The sequence below is a fragment of the Emydura macquarii genome, unplaced genomic scaffold (genome assembly GCF_026122565.2).
Source record: "Emydura macquarii macquarii isolate MOO-44397 ecotype Brisbane River unplaced genomic scaffold, CSIRO-AGI_Emac_v2 contig_1253, whole genome shotgun sequence".
Taxonomy (NCBI): Eukaryota; Metazoa; Chordata; order Testudines; family Chelidae; genus Emydura; species Emydura macquarii.
In genome coordinates, this window is record NW_027131390.1 from 36,836,134 (window position 1) to 36,851,149 (window position 15,016).

The 15,016-nt window shown below is 46.6% G+C and overlaps 1 protein-coding gene across 1 annotated transcript; it reads right to left on the reverse strand.

Annotated features, from left to right (window-relative positions):
• Window positions 1-8,972, reverse strand: RBMX2 (RNA binding motif protein X-linked 2). The gene is made up of 6 exons (XM_067548481.1): window positions 8,838-8,972; window positions 8,542-8,657; window positions 6,808-6,859; window positions 6,446-6,575; window positions 4,068-4,248; window positions 1-1,128 (listed from the first exon to the last, which is right to left on the reverse strand). The coding sequence occupies exons 1-6, from the start codon at window positions 8,840-8,842 to the stop codon at window positions 680-682; spliced, it is 933 nt and encodes a 310-aa protein (XP_067404582.1). The 5' UTR covers window positions 8,843-8,972; the 3' UTR covers window positions 1-679.
• Window positions 8,973-15,016: the final 6,044 nt, after the last annotated feature.

Consider the following 15,016-nt stretch of genomic DNA (forward strand, 5'->3'; position numbering starts at 1 on the left):
TTTGTTCAAAGCAGCTTTATTATTCCTAGAACAAGTAATAAAACAGTAAGTCTCTGTGTCAAGTGTAAGCAGGGGGGACTTCTCCATATTATGTCCTGGGCCTGCTGAGGCTGCCATGGATCTGGAGGGAAGATGTAAGCATTAAGTGACATTTAAAAAAATAAGTTATCCTGACTCCACATTGCAATTCTTGGGAATTCATGGCAATAGCAAACGGCCACATGGGTATTGCTCAATTGACATAAATCCAGGTTACAAGACACACTCACCATAATCAATTGGGTCAGTCTAGGCAGGGAACCCTCACCAACAGAACTGATGATACAGGTTATTTCAGAGAACTACAGGGGCCAGCACACTCTGCTTGTCAACAATGATGTGGCTAGACAGGGCTCATTACCTGGAGACGTCTCGCTGTTATTAATAGCTCAGGGCATTTACTCTAGATTGCAATTGTGTGTGCCCCAGACCCCAGTCACTTCCCACCAGCTAAGACAACAGCAGGAGAGTCCTTGGCTCTCCAGTTTTTGTGGGTGTTGCAGGAACAAGGAGCAGAGATATAAAGCTGATGGAAGAAAATACGGTGCTATCCTACTGCACTCATACAGACATAACTGCTTGGAATTTAGTAAGAGAGGCACTGGTGTACTGCTCGGCTTGTAGCCACAGTCCAGGCAAGTCAATAGCGGCTGGAGTCCCTAGAGCTAGACAGCTCTCTTTCCCTGGTGCTTCTCTCCCATCGCTCTCTCGATCTAGTGCCCCCTACATACTCCTCTCGTCTGCTGCAGTGGCCTTCCCCCTTCCTGTTCTTGTCTTCTGCCTTTTCCTCCTTCCAGGGACTGCTCAGACCCTTCTGTTTTTGGTGGCCCTTGTCCTCTCGTCTCTCCACAGCTCTCTTGCGAAACTGTTCTTGCTCAAGTTCCTCTTCCGGATGAGTCCTGCTTGCGTGCTTTTGCCCAGACTCATTCCAGGACTGTTGCCTTGGGTTAGCATATTTGTCATAGGCAGAATCTTCCTTTTCCTTTTTAATCCAGGCTCTGGGAGGGGGCTCTCCTGCAGGCCAGGCCCTCTTCACACCTTGCAGGCTCCTCCTCTCCTCCTTTCTCTCTCTTTTGCTCTTCTCTTTATCTGAAATACAGATTGATCCCTGTGAGAGAGACCCCTCTGCAAGCATTGCCTCAGTCCTAACCCCACATGGTACAGCAAAAGCATCCCCATCTTTCCAGTTCCACAAGTTCCATCTACACTAGAAAGTTTTCCTTCCAACATGTCCAGTTCCTGATCCCAGAAGGCTCCTGGCTTCCCATGCTGCCCTCACCTCCAGCCCAGGAAGCTCTTTCCTCACCCACCCTTCCCACCACTCCATGCTGCCAGCACCCCTAAACAGGAAGCTTTCTCCCCATTCTCTGATCCCACACTGCCCCCATCCCCCAAACTTACCAGCTAGGCTGTGAAGGCAGTTTGATTTGACTTGGTATCATTTGCTGTACCAAGTAGCTGAGTGTAGGGATTAGTGCAGTCCATCCTTAACACATTTGTATTTGTTTTCTTTAATAAGAATTAAGGTATCCACTCAATGCATGTGTTTAAGACAGCAGTGCCTGACTGAGGACAGAGCCAGATTCCATGTTTAATTGTGGGACAAGGGCCAGTGTATAAATCAATGACTATATAGCCTCCCTGCCATGGATCTGTAGTCAGTCTCCCTGGTGTCAGTGGGAGAGAGACAAAAGACATCCATTAGGTAGTAACTACACTTTAACTATTCAGTCTTGTCACATTCAGCATCATTCAATGGGAAAATCTGTTCTCCATTACACCCAATGCCCTGCAGTTCTCTTCCTTCGCCATCCTGTCTGCCTCTCCTCTGTATTCTTCTCTCTGTATTTCCTTCCCTGCAGGAACACCCACTTCCCACAGACCTCCCTATTTCATCCTCTAAAATGACTAGCAGTTAAATAGTTAATGTTCACATTGAAGCATTAGCACTGGGCTTTAAAGTTGGCACTCCAAAAGAGAGTAATAGAGGGCTGAGGAGCTCACATCTAAGCCATTGTTGCAGGCTCTCTGCACACTCAGGCAGATAGATCAGCTACACTCAGTAAACATTTTGAAAGTTCTCTGCAGCCATGAAGGCTTACAAAAACCTTACCTTACTTTTTCAATGTCATGGATTTTAAGGCCAGAAAAGACCACTATGATCATGCTAGTCTGACCTGCTGTATAACACAAGACAGAGATCCTCACCCAATAAACTGTTTCAAGCCCATAACTTGTTTGAATAAGAGCACCTCTTTTAGAAAAGCATCCGGTCTTGATTTAAAGACTTTCATAGATTCCAAGACCAGAAATGACCATTGTGATCATGCAGTCTGATTTCCTGTATAACACAGGCCACGGAAATTCTTTGAAAGGATTCCTGTTTGAACTACAGCATTTTTTTTAAAAACATCCAATCTTGATTTAAAAGTTGCCAGTGACAAAGAATCCATTACAATCTTTGGCAAATTTTTCCAGTGGTTAATTACCCTCACTATTAAAAATGTACACCTCTATTTCCAGTGCGAATTTGTCTAGCTTCAACTTCCAGCCATTGGATCTTGTTAGCCCTTCATTGCTACATTGAAGAGCCACTATCATATATTTCTTCCCCATGTAGGTACTTATAAACTAATCGAGTCACCCCTTAACCTCCTCTTTGTTAAGCTAAACAGTTTCAGTTCCTTGAGTCTATCACTATGAGGCATATTTTCTAATCCTTCAATCATGCTCACAGCTCTTCTCTGAACCTTCTCCAATTTATCAATATCCTTCTTGTATTGTGGGCACCAGAACTGGACATAGTATTCCAGCAGTGGTCCCGCCAGGGCCACAGAGATAAAATAACCTCTCTATTCCTACTTGAGTATCCCATTTATATGTCCTATAAGCATTAGTTTTTTAGGCCACAGCATCACACTGGGAGGTCATATTCAGATGATTATTCATCATGCTTCCCAGGACAGAGGGCCTTATGTAAATAAATCCTACATTCTTTATTCCTAGATGTATACATCTAGCCATATTAAAATACATACTGTTTGCTTGTGCCCAGTTTACTAAGCAATCCAGATCACTCTGAATCAGTGACCTGTCCTCTTCATTATTTATCACTCCCCCAATTTGTGTCATCTGCAAATTTTATCAATGATGATTTTATGTTTTCTTCCAGGTCATTAATAAAAAATGTTAAATACCAGAGGGCTAAGAACCAATCCTTAAAGGGCTCCTGTAGAAACACACCTGCTCAATGATTATTCTGCATTTCCAATTACATTTGGAGACCTATCGGTTAGCCACCTTTTAATCCATTTAAGGTGTGCTGTGTTAATTTTATATAATAGTTTTTTAATCAAAATGTTGTGGTACCAAGTCAAACGCCTTACAGAAGTCTGTGTATATTACATCAACACTATTACCTTTATCAACCAATTTTATAATCTCATGAAAAATAGATTCAAAATGATAATTTCCTACCATTGGATACGGTTGTGCCTCCTGCTAACTTAAAGAAGTTTAGATTCTGAGCAATCTGATTGCGTCAAGCAAGCTGTGCAAGGCCCACATATGTTAACGAGACAGGCAAGTAACTCTTTAAGCTTTAAAATCAGGAAGCCACCCCTTCCCATCCTCTCTCTCCCCCCGAATTAATGGTTACCCCACCCCTCTCAAATATAGTCCTGCAGCCAGCCAGGAGCTTCAGCTGTGATAGCTCTCTGCATAAAGAGGCCATCTGGTAAAGCAGAACATGCATGTCAGCTATTACAGCCCCCCCAAGGCCTGGAAGAGCGGAGAGGGGGGAGAGCCACAGTCAGCAGAACGAGGACAGAATGCCTGACAATGGATTCCCCTCGCAGGATGGCAAAGGACAACCTAGACACCAAAACTATGGCTCTTTTAGAGAGCACGTCTCCCCATACTGCTCCCATTGGCATCTGCTTGTTTGTGCTGTTCGATCCCTGGCAGAATTGAGGAGCTCTCGCCTGGGGCGTTTCCAGGATTAGGATTCTGATAGAAACATGCTTCACCTTTATGTTTTTTCACTGGCTCCTCACTGTCTTCTGAGGAAGAGTCAGATGAAGTAGGTGGAGGAGTTTTAGCTCCACAGCCTTTCTCACGGAGGACTTTTGTTACGTCATCTATATCCTCAGAGTCCTTTGGAGGGCGATAGTTAGCAACATGGTCCACCCGAATTGTCCTTCCTTTTATCTATACAAAGAAAAGGCTGGATCATTAGTAAAGCTGCCATCAAGCCCACCAGGCAAAAGCCACAGGGCTTGGGTTCCAGTCCTGGGCTCAGGACCTCCTGCTTTCGTAGTGTCATGACCACACTTCCACTTTGTGATTACATTGGAAGGGGTCTTGAAATTTTCTGCAAAAGATTATAAACCCGTCAGAGAAGATGCCCTCCCCCCAGGACTCAAAGTAGAGCCATTCAGACACCAGAAGGCCAGATCGATCCAGCCGTAGTATGAAACATCCCATATCCAAGCAGGGGCAGCCATGAGCTCTCACCATCCCTGCACCCCTCTCTACCACAGCATCAGATGAGTCTGGGAGACATGCCGACTTCCATGGCCTTCCACACACAGGGTAAAATACTCCTGCGTACTAAAAAAAGTTATCACCAATACACTGGCAAAATAACAAGTGACCCCTCAGTGTTGTGAGCAAGAATGACAATGAAGAGTACCTGGCCAGGTTCCGAAAGCCAGGGGAACACTCCTGGAACAGTAAAGTCAGAGGAGGTTTTCTTGTGCAGAGAAATAAGATGCTACTAAGAAGCTTAAGATGGGGAGGTGGGTCCTAATCCCTGGAGTTGGGTGAGATCCCATTTATACATTAGGGAGAAATAAGAAACAGAGAGAGAGAATCTGCATGTTCCTAACCCTCAAAGAGAGTTTGTAGCACTGATAGTACCATAGGTCCGTTTCATGGCCCAGGATACAGCAGCTTTTGAGAAGCAGGGCTGCAATGACACTCAGAGCAGGTATGGTGCTGGGGTTGGAGAATAAGCAGACCAGAAAGTGGGTGGAAAGACCAAAATATCAAAAAAACCCATGATTTCCACTGAGAGCAAGGTCTACAAAGTTGTACATGAAGGAGGTGTATCAAGGAGAGATTGAGAGCTGCTCCATGTAAGGACAGTCACAGTGATCGGGGAACACCAACACTGGTTGTGGTCAGAGCACTGAGTACCGCACATCTGCTGATAGAACAAGCTGCTGGGAACTGTAGCCTGGGGAAGCTCCTGCTTCACAGTGATTTCTTGGGAGAACACTTTATTCTACATGCTGATAAGATATCCAGAAAGATTTTACTGGATGTCAACAGCATTCTCCTTGGAGAAAAGGTCTTTTGTTGAAGAGTTCAAGCCTGAAAACGGGGGTTTAATATGGAAGTGCCTTCTCTGCTGGAACTCTAACTCTGGGGCAAGTGAAAGGTTCAAGAGCTAAGGGCACAAGGCCCATTTTGCAGTATTGTCTGCCTGCAAAATAAGCCTCTTTAGTTTAGTTGGTGAAATTCAATGTGGCATTTAGAGACAAAGGCTTAAAAAGAAAAAAAAGTAATGCATCTGTGAAACCTCCTGGCCACACCAACTTCCCCCACTCCTGGCATTTCCCATGACCACTTTGCCACTGTCCATATACACACCTTTTAGTCAACTGTCCCTATCTGCTGCTCCCCTTTGGGAATTCTCCTCCAGTTATACACAGTACTTGAATATTTGGGGCATTTCTCCCCCACACCCTGATCTGCTCCCTGTAAAAGAAGTGCAGCTTAGCAGCTGCCACCTCCCTTGTGGGTCCCACTAGCAGCAGTGAAGGGGGAGGGGTGGTAAAGCTGGAAAAAAGCCACCTCTGACCCCAGTACCGGGAAGCTTCAATTAAGGAGGCAGGAGAAGGAAGGGGCCTGCTTCCACAGCAGGAGAAAGACTGGACAGGATCCTCCTTCAAGGTCACACTGTTGGGCATTGTGAAGGCAGCTATACAAAGGGCTGATGCTAAATCAGTGCCTGGGACCAGACACAGCTCCCTTCATAATTCTACCTACTCTATCTTCTTCCCCATGCCTGAGCTACCCCAGGTAAGTAGCTGGGGACCAGATCCCTTTATGAGTTATAGAGGAAGCTACATACTAGAGGGAAGGGCTCTGCAGGTTGGATCCAGCCCATGTGCCACATTTGACACCTCTGCTTCTTGTGGCACTAATATGCTGCTGTAATTCCCTCTGCAGACACTATGGGAGCCACAAATGCCTCTAACTGTGCCCCACGGACATGGAAGGAATTGTGAACTGGAGCTCTGGATGTCCTAATGTCATGGCAAATATCCCTATACCAGCAGCCAATCTGCATAGACAGGGCTTTATTTAAAGGCAGGACTCTTTTCTTTGACATACCAACCTTGATCCCATTAAAGTTGTCAACAGCAAGTATGGTGCTCCTCTGATCTTCATAGCAAATAAAACAGAAACCTTTTGATTTTCCAGTCTTTTTATCTCGCACCAGATTAATGTTCACAATTTCTCCGTATCTAGAAAGAAAAGAAGTGTAGTCACAAGTGCTTAGCCTTAGCGCCAAAGCCAGGGAAATGACAATTCCATGGAAAACCTAATAGGGAAAGTGCAATAGAGAAGGAAAGGTTACCAGCCCTCAATATTTCTCTTGCTATATGTGTCACACAGTACCAAGGCACAGCACCAACCCTGGCCTCTTTTGGCAACCATGCATAAACTACTGAGAATGAAAAATGAAATTCCACTTACTGTGAAAACACGCAGATGACATCACCTTCTGTCAACTCATAGGGGAGACCTCCTGGAGAGAAGGAAACAGATGTTACACTGCTGAATAGGACTGCAGTACAGCCTTTCTCCTGGCCTTGCAGATTACCATGGCTATCCCCCTCAACCCAATATTCTACTCCTCCAGCTCCCATACTCTAGGCAACAATTCTTCAAATATTCAAGTCATTTGATTTAGTCAGAATGTTTTCATAATGCTGAAGTTCTACAGAACTTCTTTCTTAAATGCAGAAAACAGTCTTAATTTAGACACAAATCTAGAAATGAACACTAGACATGGAGGAATTTGGATTAACCTAATTATACAGAGAATCAGAAGTACTCAACACCCAATGTTTTTAATTCTTTTGAAAAATCTAATACCCCCTAGTGGCGGTTGTGCACTTGAGAATCTAGTCCAGTATCTGCAACACGGGCAAGTTAAGGATGATTTGACAGCTTTAACTTTGCATTTCCTGATGGGTGTTTTTGTATCCTCACTGTTTCTGATACAAATTTTTGTATTTAGTTTGGTTTTTAGAAAGCAGTTAAGAAAAGGGAAATCCCCTTATTGGAGCACTACAGAATAGAAGAATTCTATTCTGCATTTTTCTTTAGGCATTAATCTTTACCATTCTAGAAACATAAGTACAGCACTGTCCTCTCAAGCTTTTCTTTCTTCAACTCAATAGCATTCCAAGCACTTAAGTAAATTATTTAGAGAACATAATGTGCCATTTCATCCCCACAAGTCCCCAGTAAAAGTATTCCTCACTGAGCTCTGTCCACACAGTGTGTGAACTTAAGACATTTAAGTTACCTGAAGGCCAAGACAGCCTGATGTTCCTTTTGGAAAGGGACACCGTCAGCCTGAATTGCTTTGAAACTAATTTACAATAATTCAGTTTTCTGAGTGAGCCCCCTTTAATAAGGGGACACCACTATTTATCTCTCTCCATTCTGAAAACTGGCCATTTATTCCTACCCTTTGTTTCCTATCTTTTAGCCAGTTACTGATCCAGGAAAGGGCCTTCCCTCTTATCCCATGACAGCTTACTTTGCTTAAGAACCTTTGGTGAGGGAACTTGTCAAAGGCACATGCTTGTTGACCCCCTCAAAGAATTCTAGTAGATTGGTAGAGATTTTACTCTACTGCAAAAAGGATAGAATGGGGAAATGCTATTTTATCTCAGATGGAAAAAAGCCAGCTGTGAATAACAGCCTTTTACCCAGCCTCCAAAGAACCAGTCCAGGCTGAATGGATGAAGGAAAATCAGTGTCATTTGACAACATGTGGATAAGAGAAGTGGTTCAAGGTCAGGAATCCAGAGCTGGATAAATAGGAAGCAGATTACACTTTCACAGCAGCAGGGGAGCATGTCCAAATATGAAGACCATAACGTAAACCTGGGAGAGCCAGGAAAGAGTCTTCAAGTCTTGGGAAAGGAAGAAATCCCAGAGCACCTTATTCCCCAGCCTCCTTGGGCCTAAAAGCATACCAAGGCTGCATGATCCAGCCCCTGAGCAACATCCAGGGAGTCAGAGCCTGGGAGTCTTTGCACTCACAAGATGTTCTCTCAGTGCCACCCCACTGAGACCGACACAGTGAACAGTAAAATAGACTTCACTTGGAGCTCAGCCTCCAGAGCTGACTCACAGGGGTCACGCTACAGGACCGGGGGAGCCCGCACCAAGACTGACGAACCCAGCACATACCCACAAAGATCCAGGCGCTATCACTGTACTCTGCGTGCCAGGACACCTTCTCCTGTACGCCCAGCTCGGCCTCCCGTTGGTTCAGCTCATTGATCAGTTTCACCTTCGTCAGGGGGCTGCAGGGCAAAAGCCAAAGTTACCAAGGTCTGGACATCTCCCCGTCCAATGCCTCCCCACACACTCTGCCCGCCAGCCCGCCTCCACAATCCCCGCCACCCCCCGCGTCCGCCACACCTATCCCCTACAACCGCCCCCAACCCCTCGCGAGAACGGGCCCCTTCAAGCCCCAGACCTACTTCATCGCGACCGGCAACTCTGCGCAACGCGCCGCCGCGAGCTCTTGCGCACGCGCCCTCAGGCCCAGGTGACCTGACGGTCCCGCGCCCGCCCGGAAGAGAGAGACGGCGTCAGCGGCGGGCGGGCGCGCCCAGGCAGGGTCCCGGCGGTAAGCCCCGCCTCCAGGCGGCGCCGCGCGCTGGCCGCGCTCCCGCCCTTGACTTGTTCGTCACCTCTTGCCGGGTGGGTGCGGGGCCGCCCGACAGGGCCTGTGGGCGGCTTTAGCCCGAGAGGTTTCCCGTCGGTCTCTGACCGGCCGTCGGCGGCCGCCCGCGTCAGGTAGCGCCTGCCTCCCCGCAGGTAGCGCCTGAGCAGCGCTCGGCGCCTTTCCCCGGCGGTGCTGCTGTGCGTCGCTCCCGCCCCGCCCCGCCCCGCCGCCCCTGATTGTCCCCGGGGCCGCGCCGCTAGCGACGGTTGCACTGGGGGAGTCGGGCCGGCGCAGGGTGAGGGGGCTGGTGGGCGCGCAGGGGCCCCAGGGCTGTGCCTGGAGGGATCGGGCAGGGGGTACCTGGGGAAGTGGGGAGGCAGTGGTATCCCGGCATCTCTCTGACCAGGGAGTGTCCTGGCCTGGTTTGTTCAATATCCTCATTCATCATCTGGAGGATGGGGTGGATTGAACCCTCCGCAAGTTTGCAGATGACACTAAGCTACGGGCAGTGGTAGATACACTGGAGGGTAGGGATAGGATACAGAGTGACCTAGACAAATTGGAGGATTGGGCCGAAAGAAATCTGATGAGGTTCAAAAAGGACAAGTGCAGAGTCCTGCACCTAGGACAGAAGAATCCCATGCACAGCTACAGACTGGGGACCGACGAGCTAGGCAGCAGTTCTGCAGAAAAGGACCTGGGGTAACAGTGGATAAGAAGCTGGATATGAGTCAGCAGTGTGCCCTGGTTGTCAAGAAGGCTAATAGCATATTGGGCTGCATTAGTAGGAGCATTGCCAGCAGATTGAGGGAAGTGATTATTCCCCTCTATTTGGCACTGGTGAGGCCACATCTGGAGTATTGTGTCTAGTTTTGGGCCCCTCACTACAGGAAGGATGTGGACAAATTAGAAGGAGTCCACTGGAGAGCAACGAAAATGATTAGGGGGCTGGAGCATATGACTTATGAGGAGAGACCAAGGGAACAAGGCTTGTTTAGTTTGCAGACGAGAAGAATGCGGGGGGATTTGATAGCAGCCTTTAACTATCTGAAAGAGGGTTCCAGGAAGGATGGAGCTAGGCTGTTCTCAGTGGTAGTAGATGACAGAACAAGGAGCAATGGTCTCAAGTTGCAGTGGGGGAGGTCTAGGTTGGACATTAGGAAAAAGTTTTTCCCTAGGAGGGTGGTGAAGCCCTGGAATGGGTTACCTAGGGAAGTGGTGGAATCTCCATCCTTAGAGGTTTTTGAGGCCTGACTTGATAAAGCCCTGACTGGGATGATTTAGTTGGGGTTGGTCCTGCTTTGAGCAGGGTTTGGACTAGATGACCTTCTGAGGTCCCTTCCAATCCTAATCTTCTAGGATTCACTCCCACACACCCCTGTTGGGAGTGGGTACCAGATGCTTGGCCACAGGGGCACAACCAGAATTTTCCTAAGGAGGGGGCAGAGAGGCATGTGGTTCCCCCCTTCACATTGCCATGACTGACCTTCTCCCATCACCTCTCCTTCCACCAGAGACCAAGGCTAGCTGAGATTTCTCCCCTTGCATTGGAGAGACTGGGATCAACCAGGAACCCTCCTGCTTCCTTTCCAGTTCTCCAGGTCTCAGGAGTCTTCTAGGGGGTACATTAACTCATCTAGATCAGTGTTTCTCAACCTGGGGGTCACAGGGTGGATTTAGGGATGTTGCAAGTGCAGGGGCAGTATTGGGGGATGGCAAGCAGGGCAATTGTTTGGGGCTCCATGTCACAGGGGGCCCCACAAAACTAAGTTACATGCTTCAGCCCCAGGCAGCAGGCTTGGGCTTGAGCCCTGCACAGTGGGGCTCAGGTTTCAGACTCCTAAAAGGGGTACAGTAGTCAGGAAAGGTTACGAACCACTGATTTAGATGGAATATATAGACACAAAGAGTCAGGTGTTTACATGACCTCTCATTGTCCAGCATTAAACAGTGTTAAACACGGTTTGGGATTTGGTATACAGAGACCTCAGGCTGCTTAGTGCCTGGTCAAACACGTCATTAAACAACCTTCTAACCTTTTATTAAAGATACAGAAAAGAAGGAAAAACAGTTAAAGCATTTGAAATGTAAAGTATTAAGGAAGGCTTATATTTTAACATGCCTTGTTCCCATTCCTTTTCCATGTAGCTGTGGAGAGTTTTTAGAAGGAAAATGCCCCTTGTTTGACAGTCAGTTAGGAGGTGTTAAAGATGGTAATAACTCTCCTTTTTGGAGGAAAAAATAAGTTAGTCGAGATGGGCTGGAGTTGTTGCTGTTGTTAAAATTTGATTCCATTTTTTAGAAGACAAACACATACGAAGGGGGAGAGAAAAGAACAGCAGATAGAAAATGCAGCTTCTGCCTCGGGTGTTGACTCTCACTTTTAACCTCATTGCTGGAAAAACACAGGCCCAGCAGCACACATTCTGATCAGCCACTCCAAGACCTGGCAAACTTGTAACAGCATCAGACTGTCTAGGGCATTGCTTTTAGCTGCCTCTTTCTGGTCACAGGCTCACAGCAGTGTTGCAAAAATATATAGTCTTGGCTTGTCCAGACTCTCATTAGACAGAGGGGAAAAAAGAGGGATAGGAAAGAAAAGAAATAAGGTAGGGGAGGAAAAGGACACATGGGGCAAGCAAACTCTCACAATCCGGGTGGAGGTTTGGATTCAGCCAGAGCCTGTGCATGTGGTGATGTCGTCTGGGTTCCTCTGGCCTGGTCGGCTCAGGACATCTCTCAGGATTAGGATATAAAAGGTTTGGCATCTCAGGAGACATGGGGGTGGTAGCTGTGTTGGTGAAGCTCACTTCAGTAGCCAATGTTTCTCCCCCAGTCCCCTTAAGGACCCCAAAAGGAAGCGATGGATGGAATAGCCCATCCCTTTGTGACTGTTGGGGTAAGAGCCAAACACCACTAGCAGCACAACTTCCATCAAGTATTTTGCTGAAGAAACCAGCAAATGCTACCAGCATTGTGCACAGAAGCCAGGTTTTTGTCCTTCCAGTTCCTCTCTGCTATTCCAGCGCTGGCTCTCACAAGCCCACCTCTGCTGCTGCCTCCAGTCTTAGCCATCTAATGTATACTGGACCTTCTGGCTGCAGAGTCTTGGGTCAGATTTCCATAGTCATTAATTGTACCCCAACTACCCAAACTAGTTTTAGAGACATGATGGTGGTGAGGCAGGAAAATACTCTTCTATCCTGTGGTGGAAGGAGAGGCAGCTCCACTGCTTTGGAAATGGGGCACAAGAGTCTGGTGTTGTTAGGCCTCCACAGTAGACTGTTTGCCTACTGGGGAGATGAACTGACATAGTACTGATCTCTTTCTGTTCCCCCACACAGGACACCAGGTGCTGAGATCTCGGCCTCCTTGCTCCACAGTTATCCTCCCACTCTGGAAAGCCAATCCCACAGAATTGCCATCGCATCAACTTTCCAGGCCCTATCGCCCCAGAGACCCTTGCACCACACAGCTGCTCTGCTGTGGTTTCCTTGGCTGATTAATTAGCAGCACTACAAGAACATGGCAGGAGCTGTTTAGTGAAGCCCTGCCTGTGAAACACCTAGGTCCTACTCGGTGCCTTTGTCTGGCTACTGTAGTATATTAGGATTTGGACCCTCAGTTCTCATTAGATGAGATGGGATTTGGGCAGCTTTGAAAGTTTCACCTTGAAGATCTAAGGTCCCCCAGTTAATACTGAGCACTGGATTTTTCAGTGCTGACGTGCCAGGTGAGGTTGTAAAATGGGGTGATGGTGATGCAGTTAGATAATGGATGCAAAAGACAGCAGCAGCAATGAAAATCAGACTGGAAAAAAACCACCAGATTTTGAGGCCAGAGATTTATTCCTTAGATTCATTATTTTTAGCAGCTGATCTCACCATTGCTGTGTTTGACTCACCAAGCTGTGAGTAACGTGACTGACACCTGGCCAAGGAGCTGCAGCAGGGCTCCTGTCCTTGTCTCCTGGCACTAGTAGCCCTAGACACTGGGGTTCTGATGCTACTGGTCTTGCTCAGTCTGCTTGTGTGCCTAATGTTTCCCGGAACACTCCTCCCCAGCACAGCTAATTTAACAGCAGGGGCTAGCTCCAGGTTCAACCTGAAAGAAGCAACTTCCTTTCTAGTGTGCAGGGCTGGGGACTTAGGCAGTTTTGGTAACTAGACTATCCTTTTCCAGAGACACCAGGTGGGTGAGGTAATATCTTTTATTGGACCAATTTCTATTGGTGAGAGAGACAAGCTTTTGAACTACCCAGAGCTCTTTCTCTGGACGTGAGGAAGAACTCTGTGTAGTTCAAAAGCTTGTCTCTCTCATCAACAGAAATTGGTTGAATAAAAGATATTACCTCACCCACCTTGTCTCTCTAATATCCTGGGACCAACACAGCTACAGCAACACTTTTCCAGAGAAGTAAAAATAGCTTAATTCAGATTATTATAGCACTTTTCAGTTGGAAAGGATCCCACCCCCTTATGCTTTAGAGAAAAGAATAAATTACTCGCCCCTCCACAACAACCTCTAGCGTGGAACATGGGCAGCTGTGTAGCAGCAACACTACAGGATAGGAAGTGAAGATGAATCTTGTATTTATCTAAAACTGCAGAGAGAACATTCATTATATTCAAAATTCCAAGGCCAGAAAGAACCATTGTGATTATTCAGTATAACAGGCCAGAGAACTTCCCCCACAGTAATTCCTAGAACATCTCTGTCAGAAAAACATCCAATCTGGATTTTAAAATTGTCTGTGATGAAGAATCCACTATGGCCATTGGTAAATTTTTCCAATGGTTTATTAGCACTGTTAAAAAGGTATGACTCCTTTCCAGTCTGAATCTGTCTAGTTTTATGTTCCAGCCATTGGATCATGTTATACCTTTCTGTGCTAGACTGAAGAGCCCATTGATAAAGATTTGTTCCCCATGTAGGTATTTATAAATTGTAATCCAGTCACCCTTTAACTGGCTCTTTGTTAAACTAAATAGATTGAGCTCTCTGAGTATATCACTATAAGGCATGTTTTCTAATCTTTTAATCATCTCGTGGCTCTTCTCTGAACCCTCTGCAATTTATCAACAGCCTTCTTGAATCAGGAATGCCAGAAATAGACATAGTATTCCAGCAGTTGTAACACCAGTCCCCAATACAGAGGTAAAATAACCTCTTTACCACTACTCAAGATTTTCCAGTTTATGCATCCAAGGATTGTATTCGCCCTTTTGATCACAGCATCACACTGGGAGCTCATGTTCAGCCGATTATCCACTCCCCCCACAAATCTTCTTCAGAGTCACTGCTTCCCATGATAGAGTCCCGCATTTGTTAAGTATAGCCTACATTCTTTATTCCTACATGTATACATTTATATTTAGCTGTATTAAAATGCAAATTGTTTGCTTGCACCCCTTTACACAGTGATCTAGATCATTCTATATCAGTGACCTGTCCTCTTCATTATTTACCACTCCCCCAATGTTTGTGTCATACTCAGACTTTACCAGTGATGATTTTGTTTTGTTCCAGGTCACTGATTGTCAAATAGCATGAGGCCAAGAAAGATCCCTGCAAAACCCCCTTAGAAACATAGCCACTGATGGTCCCTAGTTCCAGTTTAATTTTGAAACCTATCAGTTAGCTAGTTTTTAATCCATTTAACATGTGCCATGTTAATTTTATATCTGTGATGGGTTGGTCAGGTCAGGGTGTATTCAGACCAGTGAGGGGTTGTCATTGCCTGTCCTGTAACTCGGGGTTCCTCACTGTTTTGCCGCTGTAGCTGCCAACCTGGGTTGCTCACAGCCAGCCTGCAGATCACACCCTGAGTAGCTGTCTATAGCTACAACCCTGGTTCAGTGGCTCTGATCCCAGCAGCCTGCCAACACCACACCACACCAGTCACACTCTGGCTTCCAGCAGCCTTAGTTACAACTAGCAAGATAACCTCAACATTCTCCCAGTCCCGAATTTCTCCAAAACTGTGTGCCC